The sequence below is a fragment of the Scheffersomyces spartinae genome, assembly GCF_019049425.1.
Source record: "Scheffersomyces spartinae strain ARV_011 chromosome Unknown scaffold_15, whole genome shotgun sequence".
In the NCBI taxonomy this organism is placed as follows: Eukaryota; Fungi; Ascomycota; class Pichiomycetes; order Serinales; family Debaryomycetaceae; genus Lizanozyma; species Lizanozyma spartinae.
The window spans coordinates 129,809-139,053 of NW_025065062.1; the positions used below are offsets into that span (position 1 = coordinate 129,809).

Here is a 9,245-nt window from a genome sequence, read left to right on the forward strand (position 1 = left end):
GAAGGTTTGGACGTGTACATTTGATTCCATTCAATACCTTTATTAATTAAAAAAAATACTCATTTAAACCATCTAATAATGTCGTATATATATCTGGACACGTCCTTGAACGAAGATTGTTCTTCGTAACGAGGAATTTCAGACTCGTAGTTGTTTCTACTTATCCATTCCTCATCCAACCCATTGGACTTGGCAAGCTTAGCCCAGAAATAAGCAATGATTTCATTTTCATCGACGTTCATAGAAGTCTTTTGGTATTCATGTTCCATGAAATGTTCCACGGCATCCAAATTGACTATCAAAGTGTCTGGATAAGATAAAGCAAGTTCAATGGGTTCTCCTTCACTTGTAAGTGGAGCAGCAGCAGTGTTTGGAGCTCCAAGCATCATGACCTTGAAATCCAAACCAATACGTTGGAATTCGATGTCTTGAGCAGCTACTAAGCTGGTGGCTGATAACAATAATGCTAATGGTTTACCGAAGAACATGGTTGATATTGTTGTGATAAGAGAAAAGAATCAAAGAATAAACTACGGGTGTTTTTAATGTTTGGGGACTACGATGTAATATTTATACTAAGCATATCGAAGATCTTTGTGACGATCTTTATTCCTGTGTGTTGGTATGTATAAGCCTTTTGAAATGAACACTCAAGACTTCGCAGAATACGTGTTTTTGTTTACGAGTTCCCTCCTTTATTGTTTGTGTGAGTGCGCGCACACACCAAAGGCTATTGTCTTGGGCGCCTGTGTTGTGAATGGCTTGCTACTTCTATTCATAGATCCGATGCTTGGAACCATCAGGTTCTTTGTACCCCGTTTATTCATCGAACGCTGCAACAATGCGATCTTGCATATGCATGTACAGTCTCTGCATACCGAAAGCAAGCAAATGGTTATCTTAATCTTCTTTGGGCTAAATGGATTCACGTAAGTTGGAGGTGTTTCTACATAATGTATGCCATTATCATACGCCATTAGGTATATTAAAATGATGGTACAGTATGCACCAATTGAAAAGGTATATGGTTCTAGGAAACCCATGATTGTGTTTCTCAACTACCGTATAGAATTATTACAGATGAGAACGGCGGTGCTCAACCACCTTGTCCCCCACAGAAGAGAATAGATGCTCAAAGTTACTAAGTGAAACGAAGTTGTCTATTAGTGCCATAAGTCCTTCTCCTAATACAATCAGTTCAACCGCGTTAACTGATCTACTGTTATGGGTGAATAATTGGCTGAATTTGGGTGCATTTTTGTATTACGCTTATCCATAGTAAGTGAATCAAACCAACATGTGATCGACTAAAATCTGTTGGCGGTCTTTTTCTGTTGGTTGTCTGCCCAGTGTTTGATATATGCCTGCTATTCTTTCTTCTTCATGTCTGTTGAACACCTGGTCTCTGGTCAGTAAATTCAGTCCCGTACATCTTTTGTTAATGGCGAAAAGTGATATGCACACTCTCATCAGTTAGGCCCATGTATAGAATGTCGGATTTAAGCGCTACTGTTTTGTGGCAGAATTTCGACTGTTAATTGTAATCACTGAAATTATTCTAACCTATTACTAAACCACCATCAGTAGCAGTGAAAATCATCCCTAACCATTTAAGACGAGAATCCCACTAGCCCAGGGAGATTAGCCTTTTGTTAGTCGAACCTGTTGCTCAAGTATGGCGTTATTAAATTACGAGTTCGGTATATAGTCCGTTGTCCAAAGCCTATACGAAATATTTTAACTTTCTTCAAAAATTTCACTATATCACTGAGTCTTCTTTCTAATTTAATTAAAACAGACGTATATCAAAATAGAAAATGTCAAGGAAATTTGTTTGCTTACCAGGGTACTTACAAAGTGGGAAGGTGTTTGCGGAAAAGTCTTCAGGCATTCGGAAGATTTTGACAAAGAAGTACAACTGTCAACTTGACTACATTGATCCACCGATTCTTATCCCCAATAAGGAAGAACTTCCATTCACTCTTTCCGAAGACGAGAATGAGGCTAATACAAAGTTCAGTGGACTTGTTGATCTTAACGTAAACCGTTGTTGGTGGTCTCATAAATCTACACCTTGTAGATATGAACATTTTGATGAAGCACTTTCATATGTTGTGGATTATATTAAAGAAAACGGCCCTTACGATGGGATTATCGGGTTCTCACAAGGAGCTGCAATGGCAGCCATAGTTGCTAACAATATTAACAAGTTGTTACCATCCCATGAGAACTTTAAAGTGGCAGTGATTATCTCCGGATTTGCATTTGTTGAACCTAAAAATCCCGAAGATGACCGAGAAAAGTTGAATACTGAAATTACAGATGTTCTGACTTATACTGAAAACGTTAACCTTGTTCCAGGATATGAGAAGTATTTTCAAGCCCCAACGGATTTCGATACAAGCATTATTCTGATATATGGTAGTAATGATTTTGCTGTTCCAAATGTCAGAAGTCGTCATTTGGAGTCCCTTTATGCTCTTGCGGTACTTAATACTTTTGTACACGATGGAGGTCATTTAGTACCCAATAAAAAGCAGTTTCTTAATCCTGTTGTCGAACAGATTGAGTCATCATTAGAAAGCAAACCCAACTTATGATGGTGACGTACAAACGCTAAACTTTTTTGATCGATATTACATTCATTCTGAAGCTAGAAACTCATAGATTCCAATGAATTATATACCTCAATTTTATAGACCTCATTTTTAAGCTCACTGTCACATAATGTTCCCCCCAGTAGTGTTGTTGTATGTTACTTCTAAAGTTTTGGTTTATTACCTAATTGGTTTTGTGTCATCTTTAACGCAAAAGATCGCTACTCTTTAAATAAAATACCTACATCCTAATGCATCACATCCCAAAAGAAGAAGGAAGGTTATCCATCAATGACCAGCTCTTCTGAAGAAACAAAGGCAGCGAGCGTAGTTGCCACGCCTTCCCCAGTAGGAGTACAAGATGGTGCGCCTGTTACTGATGCCAGAGAGGAACAAGATGTTTCTGAATCATTTTCCCGAAGAGAAACTCGGAGAGGCTCGTACACCAACGGGAGAAGAGGCTATGATACCGTACCTAGTAAATCTGTATATGCTGAAGAAAAGGAGTTGCCAGTGTGGCTTGCTCAGGAAAAGGAAGCGGAACAGAGGAATAAGTATGATAAATACGGGTCTAGACCTTCAGCTCCAGCAGCCTCCACACAACGTGGAGAAAGAACACTGGAACATAACGATAGATATGCACGGTATCGTACTGGAGGTAGTGGGAGCAGTGGGACTGAAACTAGTGTGACTGGTATTAATAATGATATTAGAGATGCTCGAAGACTTAGAGAAGCAACAGCTAACGATTACAGGTCAAACAAACGATCCAAATACGAGGGTGGTAGCAGAGGTTATGATAATAATAGCAGAGTAGGATATGGAAATGAAGGGAATGTAGCATCGTATTCCAATCTTCCTATTACTCTTGGAGCATCAGAGTATCAAACGTTTCATAGTAATATCCGTGATAGAGATAACAAGGACATTAATGACATTGTTCGAGATCATTATAACCAAAGAACCAAAGTATCGAAATTTCAAGGGTCTAGAGTTCAATCTCCCATTTATAAGATGAGGAACTTCAACAATGCCATCAAGTATATGTTATTAGGGAACTTTGCCAGGTCATTGCCTGATTCAGGTAAACCCAAGGTAATGTTAGATTTATGTTGTGGGAAAGGTGGAGATTTGAATAAATGTGAATTCATAGGAGTAGATCATTATATTGGAGTTGATATAAGTGATGGTTCAGTTAAAGAAGCTTATTCAAGATACAGTAAGAACAAAGCCCATTTCAAACTGGCTCATAGAGTTCCTGATTCTAGAAAGTATACGTTTGAAGCATGCTTTGCCACTGGAGATTGCTTTTCGACTCCGATTCCAGATATTTTAGAGCCTCATTTCCCCGGTATAATTGAAAACTTATTCCCTGTTGATTGTGTTTCTGTTCAGTTTTCATTACATTATTCATTTGAAACAGAAGAAAAGGCCCGTACACTTATTACTAATGTTTCCAAGTCCTTAAGACCGGGTGGAGTGTTTGTGGGGACAATACCATCTTCAGATTTCATTAAAGAAAAGATTATTCGTAAGGACTTTTTGTCTCCGAAAAAATTTGGTAATGATTTATACCAAGTAACATTCGAAAGAGATCCTCCAGAAGACGGTGTGTTCAGACCACCATTTGGGAACAAATATAATTACTTTCTACAAGACGCAGTCGACAATATTCCAGAATATGTTGTTCCCTTTGAAACTCTTCGATCCCTTTGTGAAGACGCTGGATTGACACTTAAATATCGAAAGAGTTTTATTGAAATGTTCAATCTGGAAATTCCAAAGTACTTTTCTCAATTGAACCGTCACTTGATTGATGGTATGCGTCGGACAGATGGGAAATACGGTGTCGAGGGGCTGGAAAAGGAAGCAGTCAACTTTTATTTGGCTTTTGCCTTTGAGAAATTAGACTAGCCATAGTCATATATATTAATAGTCGTATATACTAATAGTCTTATATACTAATATTAATAAGTATAATAGTATATTAATTATTGCAATTAGTTTTAAAGTATATGGTCGTGTCATTATCAAGTCCACAAAGAGTACTTGTCCATATTGGTGAAAAATTTTTCAGAACGGGTAACTGAAAATTTAGTACCACTATATACTATTCATAAGATACATAAGTCCTCAAAATGCCAGTTGACCCTGAAAAGATTGCCAAGTTGCAAAAGTCTGCCGCTAAGAAGGTTGGTGGTACCAGAATTAAGGCCAAGAAGATTGTTAAGGGAGAACCAGACGATGTTAAGTTGGTTGAAACCTTAGGTAAGTTGGGATCCAAGAAGATTGACAATATTGAAGAAGCCAACTTCTTCAGAGACGATGGTAAGGTCTTGCACTTTGCGCGTGTTGGTGTTCAAGGAGCTCCAGATTCCAATGTTTTTGGATTCAATGGTTTACCTCAAGTTAAGGATGTTACTCAATTGATTCCTCAAATCTTGCCTCAATTAGGTGCTGAAAACTTGAACATTTTGAGAAAGTTGGCTGAACAAATTCAAGCTGGTAAGACTCCTGAAGAATTGGCTGCTGCTGGCGGTGTTAACGAAGATGATGACATTCCTGACTTGGTTGAAGGACAAAAATTCGATGAAGTTGAGTAAATCAATCAATAGGCTAATTAATCTACTGTTAATGAACGGAATATGACCATAGGAGGTGAATAGAGCCTTTTCAGTTAATACCACTTCTTAGAAATGTATATACAACGAATACAATAGTGATCGGAGTAATGTGGAAAAGATGTAGTTGATTTGGTCAAGTGACTAGGGCTCCGGTTTAATGTTACTACTTTTGGTAAATCTAGTCGCATACGTCGACTTTTGTCTAGACCCATTATGCACTATGTGAAACTTGAAGTATCCAGCACAAGGAAACACCTACACTATATTGTTCTATTGCATTCTGTGACAGCATACAAGTATGCGTCCCATGCATGTGCATCCTGTAGCTCGCACTTGTACCATATGCTGTCAGTTCATACATTGCTGCTGTTAATAGCAACTTAAGATCTTCTGTTCACTGTATACTACTACGCCTTACTCTATACACTCACCTACCCCACGTTTAACAGCCGATCCTCCCGAACAATGCAACTTGACGTAAACGACTCCCTTACTGTCAAAACTACCAGCAATCGAATGCACTAGGTTCATCTTTCGATTCCAAATACAGATATTGAGGCTTTATATCTCCGTACTTGCGACCCCTTTGAGTGTACTTTGAGATTAGCAACATATAAAAGGGCACCCAGTTGGCATAATATTTTTACCTCTGTCCACTTTTCCTACAACTACGGCCACCAAAATGGTTATCTCTCATCACATTGATTCTGAGGAATTGGAAGAGAAGGTGTTACACTCTCTCACCAAAACTCCCCTTGATAATAAGGAACAGTATATCTTCAAATATGACGCCAACGCTCTGGTTCCAAAGTATGAGATTCCAATTCAATCGCTGGATGAAGAATTGGTTTATCGGTATATGTCCGAAGGTTTGGCTTTGGATGGAAACCCTAAGCTTAACTTAGCCTCGTTTGTTAACACTGAGTTATCACCAGTTCAACGAAGATTAGTTGAAGATAGTTTGGTCAAGAACTTGGCTGATAACGATGAATATCCATCGTTAATAGACTTGCAACAAAGATGTATTACCATTTTGTCCAATTTATGGCATGCTCCTAAAACGACCGATCCTGTAACAGGAAAGCTGAATGTCAATTCTATTGGAGTGGCTACCACTGGGTCTTCAGAGGCTGTTATGTTGGGTGGTTTACTGATGAAGAAGAGATGGACAGAAAGACGTAAGAAGGAAGGGAAATCAACAGAAAACCCCAATATCATTATGGCTTCATGTGTTCAAGTTGCCTTGGAGAAGTTTGCTCGTTATTTTGATGTTGAAAATAGGTTGGTTTCCATTAGTGAATCTCTGGAACATATGACTGATGTAAACAAGATCAAGGAAAATGTCGACGAGAATACCATTGGAATATTTGTAATTCTTGGATCTACATTCACTGGAGCCTTTGATAATGTTGAATTGATTTCGAAGACCTTGGATGAAATTCAAGAAGAAACTGGGTTTGATGTTCCTATTCATGTTGATGGAGCAAGTGGAGGATTTGTAGCTCCTTTTGTGTATCCTCATTTGAAATGGGACTTTGCTGTATCCCGTGTGGTTTCAATTAATACTTCTGGTCATAAGTTTGGTTTAACATCTGCTGGATTAGGATGGATTGTTTGGCGTGATTCACTGTTGGTTCCTCAATCATTACGATTCTCCTTGGATTATTTGGGAGGAGTTGAAGAAACTTTTGGGTTGAATTTCTCCAGACCTGGGTTCCCCGTGATCTTGCAATATTTTAACTTTTTAACCTTGGGAAGAGAAGGGTACACCAAGATTTATAACTCATGTTTACAGAATGCTCGGTTATTGAGTGAATTCTTGGAAGAAACTGGCTATTTTGAAATTTTATCTGTGATTCATAAGAAGATAAAGACTCAGGAGGAAAGAGATATGCTTTTTACTGGACATTTTGATCATAAAATGCATGTTTCAGATTCTACTACCAACGAAGAATATTATCCTGGATTGCCTGTTGTTGCCTTTAGATTTTCAGATCAAATCCGTACTGATTATCCGGAGATACCTCAAAGAATCATCTCTACTTTATTGAGAAATCAAGGGTTTATTGTTCCTAATTATCATTTACCTCCAGATGAAGAGGAGAAACAACTTCTTCGGGTGGTGGTTAGGGATTCGGTAACTTTGAATCTATTGGAGCAATTAATGCAATCCATTGTGAAAAACACAGAGTTGTTACTTTCAGCATGTCTGACTGTTAAAGATATGATCAAACACCAAGAAGAAACTTCTGATGATGAAAAGAGAGAATTGGTTTATAAGATTTTCTTGTCTATTGCTTCTAATGGTACTGAAGATGCAAGAGAAGCTTCCATTCTGTTTAAATCTAAAGAGAGAACAGACGGTAAGTCTACCAGAACAGTCTGTTAGTATAATGTCGTAAAGAATGGATGCACATACCTCTTGAATAATGTCGTCCACTCAACTTTCTATGAGATTAACTCAATTGCACTAAAAATTAGGTGGCCATCAAATATGGCTTTAGATCTCCTTTATGAATGCTTAACATCTTATTCTAATCTACAAGTAGTTTTAGTACCACATACATGGTAATTAGGAGTCAGTTCTATTATATATAATGTATTGTAGTCGTGGTCCACCCAAAAACGCCCTCACCCTTTGAGGAGTTCCGTACAAATTGACGTCAGGCAAGTACCATGATGTGGAGTGTATAGTCCCTTTAGAATGCGCAAGAAAGCCCCACAGCAAGCAATCATGAATGTTCTATAAATGATCCTATAAATGGAGGGGATACGACATTGAATCGATTTTTTAGGATGTGGTTTTCTTATTTATTAGCTCAATTCATCCTCAAGTGCAATGGCTGATTCAAACGAATTGATTAAACATAAGGTGGTTGGAGCAATTGCCACCATTTTATCAATCTATGGTATTTTCTTTCTTCACCCCTTCCATGCTGGACATTTCACTCCCTTCTCTATGAACCATGTGGTTTACATTGTCTATTGGGTACTCTTTTTCCTTAACCAAGTGGGATTCTTGGTGTTTGCTAACGAAGCCAATTCTTATGTTCTGACTCACTTGATAAGTTTTGGTATTTTGAACTTTATTTGGAGTTACTTTTACAGCGGCCATCATTATATCGTATCAGAAATCATCCTTTTGATTAGTTTGGTCAATTCCTTGGTATACTATTTCTCCGTCAACAAATATGAAGATAAAGTAAGCTTGGAAGGTTATCTGGTAAGATTTGCTATCAGTTGGTTATTCTATGCTGTTTTCTGGAATGGTAGTTCTATCTGGGGTCACTTCAATGACAGATTGTGGTTTAGAATCCTTTGCAATATCACCATTTGGGACTTTTTGATCATCCCTGGTTTGTTTATCTTGCTTTTGAATGACTATTTGGTGGGCACTGATACTTGTATCTTGGTATTTGGTATCGCTTTGAAACAGTTGACTCACAAGGTATTTGCCTTGCAATGGATCTTTGCCTTTGTTGTTTTGGGGTTGTTGGCTCTCTTAACAGTTGCTAGCATTGCTGGGTTGTTCCGTAGTTCTTCCACACTTATTGTTGAAGTCGATGAAGAACAAAGACCTTTGGTAACTTAACTTCATAGGTATATAACTTTATACAAGTAGTGTATTTAATTGACGTTCTAACTAGTGTCATTGCTTAGTGCCGGCTTCAAAGGTTGAACCATCTTCTTAAGAAATGCCTGACGTAATACGCTCGGATGCTCGTTAAGGGCAACTGAAGTATACACAAGAATAGGGTCATGTTGTGCTAACGAGGCGTAAGTGTCTCTTTTAATGTTGCTGATGAACTGTTCTCGCGTTGTGTCGGGAGTGCCCAAGCCGAGATACTTGGTGCGATGAACATTGAACTGATTGATCTCCTTGAGCTTATCTGCCATATTGTTGTGGGAGTTGTGGGAGGTACTTTTGTAGGTGAACCATTCATAATAGAGTGTACTCAACTTAATTTTTGCAGTGTCAAACATAGTTAACAATTTTCCGCGACACAGATTACTATATTGGGTA

At 38.2% G+C, this 9,245-nt stretch overlaps 6 protein-coding genes across 6 annotated transcripts; 5 read left to right on the forward strand and 1 right to left on the reverse strand.

Moving 5' to 3' along the window:
• Nucleotides 1-59: 59 nt before the first annotated feature.
• On the reverse strand, nt 60-488 carry KQ657_001298 (uncharacterized protein; the record flags this gene model as incomplete). Its single annotated transcript, XM_043192096.1, has 1 exon — nt 60-488. One exon carries the CDS (start codon nt 486-488, stop codon nt 60-62), a length of 429 nt encoding a protein of 142 aa, XP_043048391.1.
• Nucleotides 489-1,817: 1,329 nt separating this feature from the next.
• Nucleotides 1,818-2,600, forward strand: FSH1 (putative serine hydrolase; the record flags this gene model as incomplete). Its single annotated transcript, XM_043192097.1, has 1 exon — nt 1,818-2,600. One exon carries the CDS (start codon nt 1,818-1,820, stop codon nt 2,598-2,600), a length of 783 nt encoding a protein of 260 aa, XP_043048392.1.
• A 288-nt stretch (nt 2,601-2,888) lies between these two features.
• On the forward strand, nt 2,889-4,511 carry ABD1 (mRNA (guanine-N7)-methyltransferase; the record flags this gene model as incomplete). Its single annotated transcript, XM_043192098.1, has 1 exon — nt 2,889-4,511. One exon carries the CDS (start codon nt 2,889-2,891, stop codon nt 4,509-4,511), a length of 1,623 nt encoding a protein of 540 aa, XP_043048393.1.
• Nucleotides 4,512-4,735: 224 nt separating this feature from the next.
• Nucleotides 4,736-5,200, forward strand: EGD1 (Egd1p; the record flags this gene model as incomplete). The annotated part of the gene is made up of 1 exon (XM_043192099.1): nt 4,736-5,200. The coding sequence occupies one exon, from the start codon at nt 4,736-4,738 to the stop codon at nt 5,198-5,200; it is 465 nt and encodes a 154-aa protein (XP_043048394.1).
• A 703-nt stretch (nt 5,201-5,903) lies between these two features.
• Nucleotides 5,904-7,610, forward strand: GAD1 (glutamate decarboxylase; the record flags this gene model as incomplete). The annotated part of the gene is made up of 1 exon (XM_043192100.1): nt 5,904-7,610. One exon carries the CDS (start codon nt 5,904-5,906, stop codon nt 7,608-7,610), a length of 1,707 nt encoding a protein of 568 aa, XP_043048395.1.
• Nucleotides 7,611-8,060: 450 nt separating this feature from the next.
• KQ657_001303 (uncharacterized protein) lies at nt 8,061-8,813 on the forward strand (the record flags this gene model as incomplete). The annotated part of the gene is made up of 1 exon (XM_043192101.1): nt 8,061-8,813. One exon carries the CDS (start codon nt 8,061-8,063, stop codon nt 8,811-8,813), a length of 753 nt encoding a protein of 250 aa, XP_043048396.1.
• Between the last annotated feature and the right edge of the window lie 432 nt (nt 8,814-9,245).